General features: G+C 41.8%; 1 protein-coding gene across 1 annotated transcript in view; it reads left to right on the top strand.

Annotated features, from left to right (window-relative positions):
* Positions 1 to 21,060, top strand: part of LOC149307094 (retinal dehydrogenase 2-like) — a 55,177-nt gene that overhangs the window by 13,144 nt on the left and 20,973 nt on the right. Inside the window, exons 2-4 of the mRNA XM_089538082.1 lie at positions 16,642 to 16,746; positions 17,562 to 17,702; positions 20,270 to 20,399. Of these exons, the coding sequence (XP_089394208.1) occupies positions 16,642 to 16,746; positions 17,562 to 17,702; positions 20,270 to 20,399 (376 nt within the window). The remainder of the gene's footprint in view (positions 1 to 16,641; positions 16,747 to 17,561; positions 17,703 to 20,269; positions 20,400 to 21,060) is intronic.

Here is a 21,060-nt window from a genome sequence, read left to right as displayed (position 1 = left end):
AAATGGGTCTTTGAACTGATCAAGCCTAAGCCAATATGTACCCCTTCCATTGAAGCCATTTCCTTGTGGCTCAGAGCAAAGGTTTCTCTTGATTTCCCAACAAGGGCTTGGCCCAAACTCTGGTCCTCTTGAGCCACAAGTCTCTCACTCCATTGCATATCGGAGACTCTTGGATGAGCTCAGCAGAGGAAGGGAGGCTCACCCGTCACGCCTCGGAGGCTTTATGTACCCTTTCAACCTCCTTTTTGCCAAGTTATTGCCACTTGGGAGAGGGTCACACCCACTCTGATTGGACTTTAAAAATATTATTTCAACTGCATCTTCCTTGTATCTATGAGTGGCCCAGTAACAGGACTCACCCATCTTTTGCAGTCCTTCCTTCCCTCCATTACTTGACCTGTCCTCCATGTTCTCAGGAACCATTGTTATTGCTGTAACTTGCCATCAAGTCAACACCCAACTATGGCAAATGAGAGATCTTTGCAAAAGCCCTTCTGGTCATCCTCTGCCCTGTCCTTTGATTCCTAGGAAATCTTTTTTTCTCTTTCTTTCTTTTCTTCGTTTTTCCATCTCCTTCTTTTGCACATTTGACAGCTGTCATCACTGTGTTTGCTTAATGCCTTTCACCAAAGATGTCACTGGTGGCAAAATCCAGCACCGCAGGTGAGGAAGGCTGGGTACCATGCACTGTAACTTGATCCTGATGGATGCAGCACCTGCCCTCTCCTTGAACCCCCCATTGACGCTCTTTCCCCACTTCACCTTGATTTCCAAGAGGGACAGAAGAAAGGGAAATCTGGGAAATCTGGTGGGTCTGAAGGTGCAGAAAGAGGGCCAGGGCCACAAGGACTTTTGGTTGCAAGGCTTTGGGGGATAGAAAGAGAGTCTGCAATGCACAGAGGACTCTTGGAAGTGTTGTCTTTGCAAAAACCCAGGAGGAGGCAGAAGAAAGAGAGGCTGGCTGGAAGGCTGTGGGGGCCCTCCCCAAATCTCCCTTGGTTTGGGCCTAATGGAGGACCAGCCCCTCAGCAGGCAAGAGGGGACAGGGGTCACTTCGCTATTTGTCTCTGACTCCATGGATCTGGAGGGCTGCACATCAAAACCGCGTCTTGCTGAGCCAAGATCAAAAACAGGTCCAAGTGAAAGATTATTCGGCCTCTTGATTTATCGTGCCAAAGAGAGCAATGGTCAGCCGAAAGGGGCCTCAAGGAAACTGAACAAGGCTCAGATGTGCTTCCAAAAGGACTTCCAAGTTTTGGGTTTTTTTATTTAAACAAACAAGCGAACAAACAGAATGCCTTCTTTCCATTGTCCCTTTCCGCCAATCCCGACTCTTCATTTTCTTCCCATATGGCTTTTCTTTCTTTTGCTTCCTGAGGAATAAATGTTGAGAGAGGTCAGATCCTGTTGAAAAGTATTATTATTATTATTATTATTATTATTATTATTATTATTATTATTAGGGAAATAATTATGGTTCCAATGGTGGTTGGTACACTGGCAGGGATTCCAAATGGAGAGCCAAAATGCCTAAATGAGATTGGCACAGACAGGATCATTCTGACTTTTGGGGGGGAGACTTTGTGAGGGGGGCTGGATGGGGGTGTTGGGGGCAGCTCGACAATGTTTCAACACCATCAAAATCTGAGTGAGACTCTACAGAAAAGATGTCAGAGTCAGCTGTTGAGTCCCAGGAGTCAAACTCCTTCAAAAGCCTTTCAGAGGCCAAGTTTGCATCTTGATGGCTCTTGCAGCCAGCTGTTGATTTCTAGCAGATCTGAGATACTTGCTCTTTTTGGGGGCTCAGTTTGGATCCGGGAACAGCCAAAGACCCCCCAGAAATAAAGAAACATTGGCTGAGGTTCACACCATTCCACCATGGATTGCTGCAGCTTTCCCCCCCTTTCTGTTCTCAGAGCCAGAGTTCTTGGCAACAGATTCTCCAACTGTGTCTGGACCAATTCAGATCAATCCTCTGCTGCCCACCTTCTTCAGCTCCTTTTAAAATGTCCCAGATTCTTGCTCCTCCTTTCACTTCCCCCTGTGATTGCAGTTGCTGTAAACTGAGGACTTTATCATACCGGTTAGAAAAGCTGAATTTGAACAGGATAAAAGCATCTTTGGCTGGTGCATATGACATGACGGTCTAATCCACACTGCAGAAATAATGCAGTTTGACACACTTTAACTGCCATGGTTCAAAGTTATGGAATTCTAGGATTTGTCATTTTAGGAGATATTTAGCTTTCTCTGTCAGAGAGTCACAACAGACAACAAATCCCAGGAACCCACAGGATGGAGCCACTACAGTTACAGCAGGGAGCCAACTTTGTGTCCATCCTACTGCTTCCTTGCATTTGATTCATTACTGGATTGCACATTTTCACTGACTGGCGAAACCCATCAATAGGCTATTCTTTGACTGCTTCCATGCCCCTTCTGCTGCAGTTCCATTTCATAAGTAATCTTTTATTGAGAGTGGGCATGATCCTGCTGCTCTGCCCCTCTCCTCTGTCCCCTTTGCAGCGATTGTGGCCTCCAACACATTCCTGGAGCCAGCTGCTGTGGGTCCATTTGGGAGGCAGTTGGTGGCCACCATTGCTTGTTCCAAAGGCAGCATTTAGCAGTGTAAAAACAGATCAAGCAACCATGGTTCACCCGAGCACTATCATGAGGGAAAGTATGATAAGAAATGATGCCAAACTGGTATGCTTCCATTCTTAAGCTAGCATGATTGTGGCAGGATAGCCAGCTGGTGCGATAAAGTCTTGAGTCCAAAGTGCAATTAATTAATTAATTAAGTTCCCACTTAATTAACTCTTCAGAGGGAGAGGAGAAGACCTGGTGCCATCTTGCCCTTCCCAATAGGTTTAAACAAAAGCAAACTCCTGTGGCCTCTCTCAGATCGCCTGTTCTTTCTCATTAATATCCTTCATCATCTTGACCACTCTTGGAGGCTTTTTGGTCATATGCATCCCAGTTTTCATCTCTAAAACGTTGGAGGGTATGTGGCAGTGTTCTCCAAAAGGGAAAGGAAATGAAGACTATAAAGCTTCTGGAGACACAGGTGCCTGGCCAGGGTTGGCAATATTATGAAATATTTACCAAGAACAGGCGGGATAGGAGGACGGATGGATTTTTTGCATGCCTTCAAAACTGTCCTGAAAAAAGCCCAAGTGCCATTATGTGCTCCAGTCCTCAGCCCTGAGGAAGAGGCCGACGCTCCACGCGAAACAGCTGCGATTCCTTCCTAAGAAGCATCTTTGGCATTCGGTGCCCCCACCTTCCCTCCCCAATCCCAGAAATCTGGCCCAGATGGCTCTCAGGGGAGGAAGCCTCAAATGAAAAGGGATCACATTGATGAGATGGAAGCTATAAGCTGCTCCTAAATCAGCGAGGCTAGGAAATCCCAGTTCATCCAAAGACATGCGTCTCTCCTAGGGGAACCTGTTATGATGTGGATGTTCAAATCCTCTTCCTGTGCTAAGGAAGGATGGAGGCAGGGGGCTTGGAAGACACAGAGATGCATTCTGGAACTGCACAAAGTCCAGCAATGAATGCGAGTTTATTAAATCCATGGCGGGGGGAGAGGAGCATCTCATTCCATTTTGCAAGGGCTCAGCCTCTTTCTCTGGGCCCAAGGCAGCAGTATTGGCCAGTTTTCTGGCAGCCGCTGGGCCCCTGGGAGGTCAAGCAGAAGACTCTCCTGATGACAGCATCAGAAAGCAATATTGAAGGAGGAATGAAAACTATTCGCTCGCATGCCTGTTCCAGGACATATTTCAAGAGAGGAAATGAAATGTCCCATTGCTCGCCTTTCCAAGCTGGCTCTTCTGCTAAAGCTCATCATCTGCCGCATTTGCTCTCCTTTGGCTTTTAATTGCAGTTTTAGGAGGAAAGAAAAAAGAAGCAGCTCCGGAAATGTCCTGCCAGCCTGGAAATGTTGGCTTTGGCTTGGTCTGGAAACTCCTCCCTCCGGTCCAAGGTCAGGAGGGCAGACAGACAAAGGAATTCAATGGCATCTGCACTGGACTTCAACTCCAAACTTTGGAGAAATTACCCATAGTGCTGAAGTTGTTTTATTTATTTATTTATTTATTTATTTAGTGCTGTATAAGTTTTGGGGGCCTTTGGGCTTGATGCCTTCATAAAATCTACCTCCAGTATTAAAAAGAAAAATCCCTAGAACTTTTATCAAAGTTTAGAAAAAATATTAAAAACAACAGATCTAGGAATGCAATATGATCCTCACATACACTCACGCACTCACACATGTTGTTGTTGTTGTTGTTGTTGTGTGCCTTCAAGTCATTTCTGACTTATGGCAATCCTAAGGCAAACCCGCCACAGGGTTTTCATCTCAAGATTGGAAGGTATTGCCTTTGCCTTCCATTGAGGCTGAGAGCATGTGACTTGCCCAAGGTGGGTTTCCATGCCTGAGCAGGAATTGAACCTTGGTCTCCTGGACTCTTAGTTCAACATTCAAAATGAGACACCAGGCTGGCTTTCCTACAAGAATTACAATAATATATAAGTCAATTACAATAGACATGGATGTGCACATGTGTGCGTGATAGCTCTTCAGTTTATGCCTGGCTTATAATGATTCTTCCACACAGATTGTTGGGCTCCATTTTCTTTGAACATTCCTTGAGGGAAACCATACAAAATACTTGCCAGCCAAAATCTGTTGAGCTAATTTGAGAAAAGGCAGCTTCCTTTTACTCTTTCTGAGACTCTCTTTCCCCTTTGTTGGACTTTTCTGCTTCCTCTTCCTACCCAAATCCCCTACGTTTTTTGCTCAAAGGGTTTCTTCTTTTACATTTTCCACACTTTGGGCCTTCTATGTTCCACCCACTTTCCCTTGCCATCCTGGCTGGGCCTAGGAGAGCCAATAATTCAACAATATTCCCTTTTGCTCCTTGCCACTTGTGTGCAACCGCTCTGGAGATCTCTCCTTTCCCAGAGGCTTGATGGAGAGAGTTATGGCATTTCAGGGTTTTAATAGCAACCCTATGAAATAACCCTAAGCACAGTGTTTATTGGCAAGGGGGAAACCTCCAAGACCCAGGAGGCAATGGGTGGGGAAGGGAATTTAGCGTTGGGACACGGCAACTTTCTCAGCAGCGAGGCCAGAGAAAGCAACGTCCGCATGTTGGCCTTTTTGTGCTTTTTCCAACAGTTGAGTGTTTCCTTCCACCCTTCCTAAAGCTGCTGCTACTCCTCCTCTCCATTTGGCTGGGTTTCATTGACTTCTATGCCCCTACCAGCGAAATTACTGAACTAATCACAATGCCACATAGCGAACCCATGACGCCGGGTGTAATGCCCCCCTGACCGTGCCCAGACACCCTCCCTTTCCCTTCCCTTCCCTTCTTTTTTTATTTTGCAAAACCACAAAATGGAACTCTTGGGGTTCAAATCAAAACAAATGACCTCAGCAACTCTTGGGAAAGCGGTATGGTTAATCAGTTACCTTTTAAATACACACACAAACACACATATACATATGCTTAAAGACAAATTAAATTGTGGTGTTTTTTTTAAATGCGCACACCCCAAAGGCTGATTTATGGCTGCCGTCAGCCTCAATGAACATTGATTCCAGGGGGACAGTAAATGTTGAGGTGGAACAATGCCCTCTGGGGTGTTGTCCAATTTGTAGCATGATTTAGATGGAAAGGGAGGCCTTTCTTTTGCCTGGGTTATCCCTTTTTTCATCTGCTCTTTGGGATGAGTTATATACAAGCCCCTGATAGCAGCCTTGGCTGTCAAATATCTCCTTTGATTTAATGTGGCCGGCTACAGCGGTCACTATAAATAAGAGGGGAAGAAAAGGCTGGGACGAAAACCCAATTTGAGGCTTTGCAGGGACCCCTTGTTCTCGCCATGTGTCACGGCTTGCTTGGCTCCATGGCGTTTTTACGAACTGGCCATAATGAAAGTCAGATCAAATGTCCAGGGCTCTAAACATTTAATTCAATGGCCCTTGCAGGCCCTGGATGGGGCAGAGTTCTTTGAAAAGGCCCTGGTCAACGCAGATTTATGGCCTGGGAGGAATCTGAGAGAGGGAGGGAAGGAGGGAGGGATGGATGGCCCTGCAGAGTGGTACTACCTGACACCAAAGGCCCTCCAAAAAAGTGAGTTATTTAAACATAAGGTTTGGCTTGTAAAGCCGCCAGCTGCTGGATTTCAAGACTTGAAACCTTTCCAAGAGTTTGGATGGAGAGGTACTTTATATCAGCCGGGGAGTAAATACTCCAATTTTACTGCCAATTTGAAGGCGCTCGGTTTACAGTAATGATCTTGCTCAGGCCGGGCTTTGTTTATAGAAAGTGGAACAGGAAGAAATGAACACTAACCATTAACAGTAGCAGTAATTCCTGCCCCACTTGGCTTCTCCCTCTGCTCTCCATCTCTCCCTGCATCCGGCTTTGGCTCTTCTAAAGCACCATCCCTGGGACAGACTTTGGAGATTATCTGACGGAAAAAAGATATCCTTGTCCCATCCTTCCCACAATTGTGCGGGAAGGACTTTCACACGATGTGACACTTATCCGGACATTGTCCTGTCTGGGATGCACAAGTGACAGCAATTGCACGAAAGATTTACATATGATGTCATGCTGATCCTGTCATTGTCCTGTCATTGAAGCGGAATTGGCCTGGCATTTTGTATTAATGGGAGTTTGCGTTAATACAACTCCACTTCAATGACAGGATCAATGCTACGTTATGAAAGGCTTTTGCACGATCGCTGTCATGGATGGGATAAAGATGGGAGAGCGATCCTGACCCTGTCCAGTTCCTGTGTGATAATCTCCTCTGTCAAGATTGCCACCAAGAAAAGGAGAACCAAGCAATGGTAGCATTTCCAACAGCTCTAGACTGCAAGAGGCATCTCTGGAACTCAGTGCTGCAGGATGCCTATTCTCCAACTGTTTGGCAGGAACTGTCCCAATTAATCCTCTCCTGTCCCACTTTCCAGCTGCTTTTAAAATGTCCCAGTTTCTCTCTCCTCCTCCCATTTCCCCCCTTTCTCCTCATTTTCCGTCAATTGATGTAAACCAAGTTCTTTTTTATTTATTTATTTAGAATAACAAAATACAAACAAAGAAGATAGATTAAAGAAAGAGCATAAATAAAAAACATCAAACATCATATTGACATACATACATGTGTAAACAAACAAATATAACAGACTTAACTATCTACCTATTTACATGATCATTGATATCGATATTTCTTCAATTTGCATCTTCCTTTACAGTTGGATATTCCAGCATGTTGTAAATTAAATGTTTATTCCTATTTTTTGTTATATGTCTATTAAGTTCACGTGGTTGTATTTTTAACACCTAGGTAAAAATAGATTTCATTTTAGTATTTTTATCTTTTCTTCATACATCTTAAGACAATTCCATTCTTCTTCTAAGCTTTCCCTTGATTTCCCTTTTAATAAATCTGCCACTACATCCATATTTCTAGCTTCATACAATTTAACTAACCACTCTTCGGTTGATGGTATAATTGACTCTTTCCAATATTGTGCAAATAAAATTCTTGCGCATGTAACCATATACAAAACAATTCTATAGAGTTTTTTATCTTTTATATTGCAAGTTATATTTAATAGAAATAATTTTGGGTCGAGAGGTATTTTTATACAAAGAATATTTTTAACTATCTCATGTATCTTCTTCCAGTATTCTTTAGTTTTGTTACAAGACCACCATATATGGAAAAAGTTTCCCTCCGGTTTGCCACATTTCCAGCATATGTTGTTACCTGTCTTGTGTATGTGATTAATTAATTGTGGCATTATGTAGCATCTATACATCATTTTTACATAGTTTTCTTTGTAGCTCTGACACAATGTAAACTTATTTGTTTCTTTCCAGGACCTTTCCCATTTGTCCAATGTGATATTATTTTGTATATCTTGCGCCCATTTCACCATACTATGCTTGATGGTCTCGTTTTCTAAATCTCTTTCTTTCAACAATTTGTAATATTTAGAAATATGTTTCCCTTGATTATCTATTAAAATTTTATCAGTTTCATTATTAATCAAGGTCAGTCCAGGAGTTTTATTATCTTGATTGAAACGACTCTTTAATTGGTTATATAAGAACCAATCTTTTATATACCCTTTCTTTTCAATTTCCTCCATTGTTTTCATAATATAATTTCCATCAGTTTTCTTGACTATTATGTCTCCATATCTTAACCATCCAAATTGTCTATAATAGGCTTCTTGTGTTGACACCCAGGGGGGTATATTTCTGTAAAATTGATTTTTCACTCTGCCCTTCTTACCACATGTTGGTTAAAGATACTGTTTTCTTTAGGTTTTGTATACCATAAATACGCATGGATACCTTGATTTAAATTGAATCCTTCTATATTCAGCAGGTCATCATCACTTAATTTAAACCATTCTTCTAGCCATTTATGACAAGCTGCGAAAAAATATAACTTAAAGTTTGGCAAATTACATCCTCCCCTTAACTTCCCATCTGATAATAATTTCCATCTTATTCTAGCTTTTCTACCTTGCCATAAAAATTGAGTCATATCTTTTTGCCAAATATTAAAGTACTTGTCATTTGATACAATCGGGATGTTAGTAAATAAATATATCATCCTGGGTAAGATATTCATTTTGATTATTTCAATTCTCCCAAGAAAGGACAGATTATATTTAGTCCAACTTTTTAGATCGCTTTTAATTTCTGTCCATGTTTTAATATAATTATTTTGAAACAATTCAATATTTCTTTTGGTAAAATAAATACCCAGGTATTTGATCTTATTCTCTATACAAAACCCTGAAAGATCTTTGAATTCTTTTTCTTCTGTTTTTTGAAGATTTTTAGTAAGTATCACCGGTTTTTCGGAATTGATTCTAAACCCTGCTAGTGATCCAAATTCTTTTATACTTTGAATTAAATGTACAATATTTTTGTTTGGGTCATCCAAAAAGAAAATTATATCATCTGCAAAACATTTTAATTTGTATTCTGTACCTTTTATTTTAACTCCTTTGATTCTTTCATCCCCACTTATTTGATTATTCAGGACCTCCATTACCAAGATGAACAATAGTGGAGATAAGGGGCATCCTTGCCTTGTACCTCTTCTAATCGCAATTTTTTTATTTTTCGCTGTTAATTATTAAGTATGCTTTTTGTTCTTTATATATTGTTTTGATCCATCTTATAACATTTTCTCCCATATCCATCCTTTCTATTGTCTCAAACAGAAATTCGCAATTTACTTGATCAAAGGCCTTTTCTGCATCCAGTGAAATACACGCTAATTTATTTTCATTATGTTGTTCGTAGTACTCGAGAATGTTAATAAGTGTTATTATATTATTTTGGCCTTGTCTTCCCGGTAGGAACCCATTTTGATCTTTGTGGATGTACTCGGATAAGATTTTTTTTATTCTTTCTGCCAATATAGATGAGAAAATTTTATAATCAACATTTGTTAGAGAGATAGGTCTGTAATTTTTTATTTCTGTATGGTCTTTTCTTCCTTTTGGGATAACTGTGATCAAAGCTTCTTTCCATGTTTCAGGAATACCATTCTTATATATATCATTAAATGTTTGTTTGAGTGGTTCTAATAGTTATTCTTTTAATTTTTTATAATATATGGCCAATAGCTCATCCGGACCTGGAGCTTTTCCCAATTTCTGTTTCATAATTGCCTCTAAGATTTCTTTACTGGAAATTTCTTTATTTAGATTTTGTTTATGAGCTTCGCCAATTGTTTTGATGTTTTGTTTATTCATATATTGTTCTATTCTAGTTCCTTTATCTTCTAGTTCCGTCTTATCATCATATAATTCTTCATAATATCTTCTAAATTTTTCAGTAATTTCCTCTTGTATTGTATATTTTTTATCTTTGTATTTTATTACATTAATTATCTTTTTTCTTTAATTTTTTTGATTCTTTGTGCTAATAGCTTTCCTGCCTTATTTCCACATTCAAAATTTTTTTGTTTAATCATTCTTAATTTTGCTGCAATCTCCTTCATTACCAAAGATTTAAGTTTTTCTTGTAGAATCTGCACTTCAATTTTTAATTTCTTGTCTCCATTCTCTTTCCATTCTTTTTCTTTCTGTTTCAACTTCTCACGTAGTTACAATTCTTCTAGTTTTCTTTGTTTGTTCGGCACTTATTTTTATAAATATTCCTCTCACTACAGCTTTACTTGCATCCCATATTGTTTTCATGGGTAATTCATCAGTTATATTTTCTTTAAAATACCAGTTTATTTCTTCCTTGATTTGATTAACCACATTCTCATTATGCAATATGTCATCATTTAACCTCCATGAAAATTCCAGATTCTTTTCCTGTATTTTCACTGATATAGGATTATGATCTGAAAGTGGTTTTCCAAGGATTTCTGTTGATTGTATATAGGGAAGTATCGTTTTAGATGCTAAGAAAAGGTCAATCCTTGAGAAAGAGTTATGAACCTCTGAAAAAAAAGTAAAATCCTTTGATTGATTGTGTTTATGTCTCCAAACATCATAAAGTATTAATTCTTCCATCATTTGAAAAAAGATCTTAGGTCGTTTTCCTTGATTTTTTTTAAAATATTTCTTCCTGTATTAGTTTTTCTATCAATACTAGGGTTTATTACCGCATTGAAGTCTCCCATGATAAGAATATTATGAGATGTAAATTCTTGTATCTTCTTATGTCGATTGGAATAGTATCTTTCTTTATCTTCATGTGGTGCATATATTCCCACTACTAGTATAACTATGTTTCTTAGCTTGACTTCTGTGGCAATAAAGCTTCCATTGTCATCACAGAATATTTCCTTTGAATTAAATCTCTTATTAACATATAACACTACACCTTTTTTCCTTTTATTCGTAGCTGAGGCATAGCAAATTCCTAGCTTTGGGTTCCTTAAATACTTTACTTCTTCCTTTTTAATTCTGGTTTCCTGAATACAGATAATATCACTTTTTAGTTTCTCTAACTGATGGAAGATTATATTTCTCTTATATTTAGAGTTTACTCCTTTCACATTCCATGAAATTATTTTCGTCGACATTATAGTTGTTCCAATGTTATTCTTATAATCGTTGTTTATGATGTTATTTTTGTTGTTTTAATTGTTCCACCCCTTCCTCCCCTTTCTTTTTTTTTAATACCTTTATTTTATTACGAAATGTTTCCACAATATGCAATGAAAAGTAAGGAAAGTAGTAAAAAGTCAGATTTATCAAAATATTTCCTGTTTTATTCACAAAGAGGAATAAGGTGTTACTTTGATATTCTTTGTAAAAGGTTTTTAATTTGTCACTTCTTGATTCCAATTGAAGAGATCTATTTCTGTTCTTTCCAGCGGGTTAAATCTCTCAAGTTCTTTTTCTTCTTGTTGTTGTCCTTCTGTATCTTTTTTCTTTCCATTAGTTTTGCTAGCTTTCCATTCCCTGGCTGGATATTCTCTTTCCGTTTTTTTCTTTCCATTTTCTTTATATTCTTTTCTCAATTTTATTTCCATTTCATTAGCTTTATCCAATGTGTCTATTTTGTATCTTTTTTGTTGATGAAAAAAGGAAAGTCCTTCAATCCTTTCCCATTTGAAATCGATGTTAAGATTCTTCAAAAGTTGAGTTAGAGGTTTATATTTTTGCTTACTCATCATTATTTGAGGGGGGATGTCCTTAAATATTTTAATCTCAGTAACTTCTATTCGTAATTTGGATTCATAGCTTTGTTGTATAAATCTATCTCTTAGTTTGGTTCTTGGGAAACAAACTGCAATGTCCCTAGGAACATTCCTCGCTTTATTTTGAAAGGAATTTATACGAAAAATCTTGTCTATTTCTACTTCCATTTCCTCCGGTGTGATTTCAATGTATATAGCCAATGCTGAGGTAAGTCTTTTGTAGAGATCTTCTTTATTTTTCTCAGTCAGACCTCTTAGTTTGATACATTTTTCTCTGTATCTGAATTCATTATTCCATTCCATGCGTCTCTGTTCTTCCTGACGTTGATTAAATTCTTTTGAGGATTTTTCCAAAGTATGAGTCCTTTCCTTTATTTGATCTACTTCTTTCTGAGTTTTGTTAAGATCAATTGTTAATTTGTCTATTTTTCCCCAAAAGCATCTAATTCCTTTTTGATGTCTTTCCTGATTTCTGATCGCGTATCTTTTATTTCTTCTCGTAGTTCAGCGCATGCAATCCTGATATCTTCTTTAGTTTCCATCCTCGCATCTTTTATTTCTTGATGCAATTTCCTTATCTCGTCAAGTATACGGATATTTGGATCAGTTATTTTAATTGTGTCCCCCGTAGATCCTCTTCTTTCTGAAGTCATTGTCAATTGTGGTTGAGTTTGTCCTTTATTGGTTTTTGCCATTTTCTCCTTCTTTAACAGTTGTTCTTCCTATTCAGCAGTTATATATTAATACAGAGTTATGTTATCTAGAAAGTCTATATTTTAACCAGAAGTAGATACCGATATATTTAGATTAGTAAAATATAATACATGTCACACAGCCATTTCAATTTAATTAACCTACTTCACACACATTCAGAACTAAGCAGAGAAAATATAGAAAGAAAATAAATTAGAGGAGATATCACTTCCTTTATATTATTCTTATCTATATCTATAGATTTATACCTCTGTTACCCTTGATGGTTTTTAAAGTAATCTAAATGCAAAATTATATTTAATTTTTCTAATATTCTTAATAATTTTGTTTTTTATATACCAACTTAAATATAAACAATTCTTACTTTTTCTTTTCTTCTTGTGGTCTCTCTTGTTTCCATATGATTTTCTCTATTCTCTACCTATCCTTGTGAGTCTCTATTATTTCTCCTCTCGTTTTTTTCCTCCTCTTATCACATATGTGTCCTTTATATTTTTTCTTTCTCTGTTTTCTGACTGTCTTTGTATGTTTTCACTGCCTTCTCTTTTCGTCTCTCTCCTCCGTTCCCCACGCACCTTTATGTCTATGCTTTTCTTTCTTTAATCTCAGAATGTCCTTGCGTGTCTCAGCTGTTTTCTTCTCTTGTTTCTCTTTTCCTGTTGCACTTATCTCTGCTACCTTCCCCTCTCGTCTCCCTCTTTCCGTTGTCCGTATCTCCACCGCCTTCTCCTCTCGTCTCTCCTCTCCCTTCGTCCACGCTTCAGCTGTCTTCCCCTCTCACTTTTCCGTTGCGAGCGCCTCCATTGCCTTCCCCTTACGTCTCTCTCCTGTCGCGCGCATCTCCGTTGCCTTTCCCTTTCGTCTCTCTCCTCCTGTCACGCGTGCCCCCGTTGCCTACCCCTTTCGTCTTTCTCCTCTCCTCCTGCCGTGCGTGCCTCAGCTGCTTCCCCCTTAAGTCTCTCTAGTCCTGTCGCGCGTGTCCCCCGTTGCCTTTTCCTTTTGTCTGTCTCCTGCTATCGCGCGCGTGCCTCCGTTGCTTTCCCTTTATGTCTCTTTCCTCCTGTCGCACACGCCTCCGTTGCCTTCCCTTTATGTTTCTTTCCTCTTGTTGTGCACGCCTTGGTTGCCTCCTCCTTTCACTTCCTGTTGCGCGTGTCCCCGCTGCCTTCCTCCCTCCTATCGTGCGCGTCTCAGGTTACCGTGTCGCTGTCTGTTTTTTCCTTTAATTTAATCTGTATCTCTTCTTTGCTTATTTCTCAATCTTTCTTAGTCTCTCTCCCCATATGCACTTTTCTCTTCAAAGTATCAATTTTCCCACTGTCTCGCTTTACTCACTCCAGTCCACTCTCCTCTCAACTCTGCCCCAGGTTTTCTGCCTTTTCCAAATAGCTTCTCTTTAGGGGCGTTGTCGGCTTGTTTGCCTACAAGGCATTTGCTGAGGTCTTCAGGGATTTGGAGTCTAGTGTTTTCAAGCTTCTCCTCCTCAATTAATCAAAATAAAGGGAAGTCTTTCCAAAAAAGAAAAGATTTCTGTGCTGTTTCTTTGGTTCCCCCCTCCCTCAATCTCACTCTTCTACCACGGAGAACTTGGAATAATCAAATAGGTAGGTAACCCAACTGTACAATAGCCTATTTAATCATTCTTTTGGAGCGTTTCTAAGCATGGCAAGGCATCTTTCCCCGTAGATAGATGTGGTTACAGCAACGGGAGTCCACAACCCTGCGGTCCAAAGTCTTCAAACCTCTTCCAGGTGTGCTTTGGACCCCCCATGGGTTGCCAGAATGGGTAGTTTATAGCCTCGTTCCAACTACAACCGCTGCTGTGAAGGTTAGGGTAGAGAGCCTCTCTAACCCACGTCCTCCTTCGTTGCCTCCCTCTCCAGAAGTCGTAAACCAAGTTCGAATTGCAAAAGTTAACTTGTGAGATGGGAGGAAAGGAGGGGGCAGAATCTCACCCTTCCCTGTAGACTCAGACAAAAGCAAACTGCCTCAGCCTCCCCTAGCTTTTGTGTTCTTTCTCATTAATAACCTTATGCACATGCTCATGCTGTTTGTCCACATGTACTTTGGTTTTCATCTGTGAACATCTGGAGGGTTTGCCCCCAATGTTTTGGTTGCTTGTAGCCAGAAAGCATTACCATGGGTCAAGGAGTGTCCCATGACCTACGAGGGTCCACTGGTGCAAAGAGGACTCCTGGGGCACGTGGTTTCCATCCTTGGCTGGAACTCTTGTCTTTCTGACCCTCAGATCTCTAGTCAAGACCTGCTAGGTGTCTGAGACCAGCTCCTCACAAGGAAGAGAAATGCTTGCATTGAAGGAGCATGTCCTTCCCATCTTTCTTTGCATTGAAGCCTTGGCCAGAAAATCAGTCCTGAGTATGTGCGCCTGATGCATTTCCTCCCCCCGAGAGGTGGGGCGCATACGCCATTTGGATTTTCCGCTTTGGGTGCCAAAATGCCGTGAGCTGGTCCTGCCTCTCGGATCAATGCCACCCTTAATTCCACGCCGGCCGTTTCCATCTTAATCAACTCCCGGCCTCCTTCCAGAAGAGGAAAGTTGGGGGAATTATTTCATATTATCTCATTGATTCCCATGACAAAAAGGTTTATGATTTGCTGTAAGGCTGGACAGGGGGAATAGTTGGATGCCTGGGATATGCAGCTTTGCCTCCATAGCGCAATTTTTAGCAGATTTTCAGCTTTTGTGGTTTCTCCTTTGTGCTGGTGAGAATCCCCAGTTTCCATTTCAGGCAGTCCGACGAAGGGTTTTAAAATCCTTTTTTTATTTCCTTTTTTTGCAAAAAGAACTTTGATTGGAGGGACTGATGAGTTAGGGCTTTCATACTGATGCCCTGGAGTTGAGGATTTGAACTCAGGTCTCTCAGAGCCCTAGTCCAACACTCAAACCATGGCATCAAACTCAAAGGAAGGACTGGCATCCCTTCATGGGCGCCCATATCTTCTGTTTCCTTTCCTCCAAAGTAGGCCCCATTGAATTAAATGGGACAATGACTTATTCCCTGGCAAACATAATAGGATTGGAGCTGCATGTGATATATTTTTAAACCTTCTTAGTCACATTTCCCACAATATTAGCAGCCCTGAAGCGACATAACGCAAGTCACAAAGCTTTCAGCAACAGGATTTCATTTTCATGTTGTTAAATAATCTTGATTACAAGAGAGAGCCATTTTTCAAAAACGAGGCAGGCTTATTTGGCAACGCAGCAGCAAAGATGAAAACACTATTGCCAGCTTGCTGGTGCCATGCAGTTACACATATACACACAAACACAAATACACATTCACTAGGGAATTTGCCTGGTGTTGCCCAGATTGAAGTTGATAATTTGGTTTACGAATTCAGTGGAAGATAAACTTCAAATTTGTTTCACCCCAACTTCCACCCAAAATGGACCCAATCCAGCTGTTTTTCTCCCAAAAAGTGAGTTTGCCAGTAAGTTCTGAAGACGCACAAATGTGTTCAGGATGTCAAGCTAAGTGCAAGCATTACATTGGGTCAAAATTGTTCATAAGTGGGCATTCCAGAGCCAAAATAAAGAAATCTGTTGTAATAAATTGCAGCCAAGATATCAACTCTCTGAATGAGAGCCTTGGTCATCCACAGCCCTGGCACAGGTCTTGCAAAGTCAGGGCAGCCACTGTGGCTTCCTTAATGTATAACCTATAACGCAGCCTTCCTCTTTCTTTCCTACTTTCAACCTTTCCAAGCATTATTGTCTTTTCCAGGGAGTCATGACGTGCCCAAAATACAACAGCCTCAGTTTGGTCATCTTGGCTTCCAGAGAGAGAATGCAGACCTCTTAAGTTCAATTACCTGTCCTTTTGGAAGACTATGATATCTGCAGAATAGATCAATATAAACAGAAACCTAAAATTGCTTTTCTTTAGCAGATGCTCAAATAGTTTATAGAATTGGGACCAAAGCCTTACTATCTTCTTTGTTTTGGCTGCCCTGTGTTACAGAACACACCCAGTTTGGTGACTCTGTGATCAAGCCAATGGATTTAGACGACAACAAAAGAAAAAAAGACTAAACTTGCAACTTGTGAGTGATCCATAGGAATTGCCAGCCACCATCTGAAAGAACAACCATCTCTCCAATTTAAAGCCAATGAAGCAAAACATCTACTGCACCTAGTTCAGAAATGCCCCTTGCCCAATGTTTTTAATATTTTCTCTCTCCTCACTTTCCCAGATTTTTATCAACAATGAATGGCAGAACTCAGAGAGTGGGAAAACCTTCCCCGTCTACAACCCGGCTGTGGGAGAACAGATCTGCGAGGTGCAGGAGGCCGACAAGGTAAGGTGATTGTATTTTGGCCCTCCTGTTCCCTGGAGACAGAATAGGAAGGGACCCCAAGGGCAACCCCTTCCTCCATGCAGGAGTCCAGGTGCACTGCTTCAGCAGCCCTCCTGAAAGATGCCCATCTAGCATCTGCTTAAAGACTTGATCACCTTCTAAGGAAGTCCATTCCACTCCTGATCTGAGAGCCTTTAGGGCTGAAGGGTGGGGTATAAATACCATAAATAAATAAATAAATCAGTATGTTTTTCCTAATGTTTTGGTGGAATCTCTTTTCTTGCACAAAAATCCATTACTTTGTGTCCCAACTTCTGGAGCAGCAGAAAACAAGGTTGCTTCATCTTATATGTGACACTTCTTCAGATATCGTTTCCAGGCTAAACATCCCTAGCTCCCTAAGCCATTTCTCATGTGGCTTGCTTTTTTCCAGCCCCTTGATCATCTTATCCACCTTCTGGACATGCTCCAACTTGTCCATATCCTTCCTGAACTCTGATAAATGGACACTTGGTAAGGTCTGACAAAAACAGAACAGAGTGGTACAACTCCTTCTCTTGATCTGGACGTGGAACTCCTACTGATGCAGTCCTGAATTGCACTGGCTTTTTTGGCTGCTGCAACACACAATTGTCATTTGCTTCATCTGGGGTCCACCAAGACCCCTAGATCCTTTTCACGTGTGCTGTTGTCAGTCCAGGTGTCACCCATCCATTCCCACCATTTTCTATCATGGGTAAAATTGATTCTATGGCATGCCCTTCCCAGCCCAAAGATGGTGATGCTCCTTCCTTTGACCTTCTCTGTTTTTCCAGCCGGATATAGACAAAGCTGTGAGGGCCGCTCGCCTGGCCTTTTCTCTGGGCTCCGTGTGGAGAAGGATGGATGCCTCAGAGAGGGGATGCCTCCTGGATAAACTGGCTGACCTGGTTGAAAGAGACCGCGCTCTCCTGGCTGTAAGTTGTGCTGGGTTCATGGTGCTAGGGTTGAAGGCAGCTGTGTGTCCGTCTGTCTGTGTGTCCATGCATGTTCCCTGTTGTTCTCTTTTTTATTGTTGTGTGCCTTGAAGTTGTTTCTGACTTATGAAGACCCTAAAGAGACTCTATCATGGGTCCATTGTGGGAGAATGGCAGGATATAAATCCTGGAAATAAATAAATAAATAAATATTTTCTTGACAAGATTTGTTATTCAGAAGAGGTTTGCCATTGTCTTCCCCTGAGGCTGAGAGCATGTGACTTGCCAAGGGTCACCCAGTGGGTTTTGTGTCTGAGCGAGGAACCAAACCCTGGTCACCAGAGTCATAGTCCAACATTCAAACCATTACACTACACTAGTTCTCACTGGCTTCTCTACTAGGCATGATTCCTTAAAAGATCAGATCCCATTTGATCTTGGAAGCTCAGCACAGTCAGGCCTGGTTAGCCTTTGGGTGGGGGACCATCAAGGAAGGGCAGATATCGCAGGAAATATTTTGGAGAAAGGCAATGACAAGCTTCTTCTTGGTTATTCCTTTATTTGCCCCTCTGAAATTCCTGGGGTTGCCCTAAGTCAACAGATGATTCAAAGGCACTTGCAAGTCGAAAAACTCTTGAAGGCACCAGATCCTTTCTGAGCTTGAATGCTAAGCAGGGTCAGGCCTGGTCAATACGTGGCTGGGGGATCACCAAGAATATGGAGGGTGGTGGTGGATGGCTCTGTTTCAGGTGAAGGCCATGAGAAAACATCTCTGAGTATTCCTTGCCTAACAAAATCCTATGAAATTTGTTGGGCCGTCATAAGTTGACAGGGGACTTGTAGATACACACACACACACACACACACACACAATTTGTAGAAGGAGGAAAGGCTGCTGTAAGTAAGATAACCCAGTTGAGTTGTGTAGAGTGGTAGGTTGAGGGTTGTTTGGATTAAAAACAACATCTGCCACCACTTTTCAATACTGGCTGTTACCCAGTTACAGAAATACTAGTCATCATGCCCCAGTGCAGAAACATTGGCACATTGGAGGTGTCCTTGTCCACCTTACCGAGACAATTGCAATGTCTGAACTGGGGTCAAAAAGCCCAAGAGTTTCAGGATCCATTTCCCTTGGGTGCATGCTCCTGCTCTCCTCTGCATGCGAAAGGGAGCAATGTCATCCCCGGTCCAGGCGCACTGCTGCAGCAGAGCACATGTGGCCAGGCTCTCTCTGGACACGGTGGCACTCTTAATGGTCTTTTCCACATGTCAAGTGCTTCGAACTAAGCCGGCAAACATCTTAATTCCAGCTTTGTCAACACTTAAATCATCTTACCACCAGCGCAGGCTGTAAAATCGCCACGGGGAGAAGGGGGAGAAGGGGACCGACTGAGCAAATCAAGTCCTCTTTCTCTCTCCCCCTCTCTCTGTCGTTGAATTTTGCAGTGCTTGTGCCAAATTCTTTATTGAACAGAGCAGTGCCTTCGACTCCAACCAGGGGCAGGGAGGGAGGGAAGGAAGGAAGGAAGGAAGGAAGGAAGGAAGGAAGGAAGGAAGGAAAATATGGGGGGAAATATGGCGTTGCCCTTCTGTACATCCGTGGGATTTATAGCCCACCTCCCTATGTGCCTGATACCTGCTTTCACAGATGTATTTCATGCATCCTCCGAACTATTGACGGGTAGATAGTAGTGCCTCTTTAAAAAGATTTAAGTGATCCCCAAGGAAATTTTTATGAGGTTCCTTAAGAGGATCTGAGGACCTGTTTTTCCCTCCTCCCCCAGCCAAATCCCAGGAATGAGACTTTGTGTATCAGCGTTCAAGTTGCATGGGTTTCTGTCACCTGAAAAAAGCTCCCTTGGCTTCTGGAGCAAAGGCTCGGGAGCCTTGCAGGAGAAGAGCCTTCTTTATTGGAAGGCAGTCAACAAACTGGAGAGTGGGCTGCAAGCTTGCAGATATCTCCCAGCATTCCACAGGAGTCCTCTTGGCTGCTCTGGTGCCACAGCAACTTACAATTCCCAGAATTCCATAGACTGAGCTATGGCAGTTAAAGTGGTGTCAAACCAGATTATTTCTGCAGTACAGATGCAGGCAATGAAAGGAATCTGCCCTTGGCTGTTTGAGGAACCAAACATCCAGACCATACGGTTAGGGTTAGGAACCCAGTTCCGAATGGTCCAGAACCCAGTTACAATCTGCTTTGAGGCACTATTACACAATAGCACTTCCATTTTTGCTGCACTCGAGCAGACCCTGTATTCAAGGGCCTGAAAATGTTCTGGAGGATTTTCCTGTGTAGAAGAACACACAGTGGCATTACTTGTGCTCCTGGTGGTGGTCATCATCCTTATCATTAGCGTTATTATCACTGTGGTGTACATTTCTCTGCTGCTCTGGAATATGTTGGAACATTCAAGCCTTGGGAGAAAACTGTGTAGAAGTGGAACTCCTGCCTTGGATCGTGTCCTGGGAGTGGTGGGTCCCCAGTGGCACCTCTTCCGTGGGCATTCCCAATGCGGTTGCGGTGGTGCCGGCATTTCCTTCTGTCTGCTCTTCTCCCGCAGACCCTGGAATCGCTCAACAGTGGGAAGCCCTTCCTGCAAGCTTTCTACGTCGACCTCCAGGGTGTCATCAAGACCTTGCGCTACTATGCTGGCTGGGCCGACAAGATCCATGGGACTACCATCCCTGTGGGTGAGTCAAATCCCCGTGACACTTGTCTCCTCTGTCTTCCCGTCCTCATTTTCCTTCCTGGCATTTTATTTATCGTAGAATTGGACATCTCTGCAACCAGTGGTTGCAGAACTTCCAAGCTCAGGGGCAGAGCATCTGGTGAGGGCAGGCATATCCAAACGGAAAGCTTGATGGACTTCCTTGGTACAGTTATGATGGCCTTCATGGCAGGTGGGAGATCAGGGTGGATCCACCTTTTTGGCTCAAGCTGTCTGTCTGCATTAGGGCTGGGAAAAGTTGCTTTTACATAATTGCCCAACTTTTAAAACCTGACAATCACCCTCAGTGTAGTGGCTGGGGGATTGTGGATGAGCTGAGCTCTTAGAGGCCTTTCATTCATAAGACCACCATAAGTCAAAGTTGACCTGATGGTGATTAACAGCACCCACAAAAAGAAGAAAAGTTGAAAATAGAGTCACTCCCTCCCTTTTAAAAGAGCCTCTTGTAACAGCCAGTTAACAGTGGAATGCCTGCCTCTAAGAAAAAGGTATTTGGGAAGGCATCCCATAGCCTGGGAGCAGTGACCAAGAAGGCCCTGTCTCCCATCTCCTCACTGAATATACATCTGGGAATGCGATGGGAGGACTGAGAGAAATCCCTCCCCAGGACTAGGAAACGTAGG

The sequence above is a fragment of the Sceloporus occidentalis genome, unplaced genomic scaffold (genome assembly GCF_023333645.1).
Source record: "Sceloporus occidentalis isolate IW3139 unplaced genomic scaffold, rSceOcc1.0.p SCAF_9, whole genome shotgun sequence".
Lineage (NCBI taxonomy): Eukaryota > Metazoa > Chordata > Lepidosauria > Squamata > Phrynosomatidae > Sceloporus > Sceloporus occidentalis.
The sequence above is the reverse complement of the archived record's forward strand: the minus strand, read 5'-3'. Positions and strand labels throughout refer to the sequence as shown.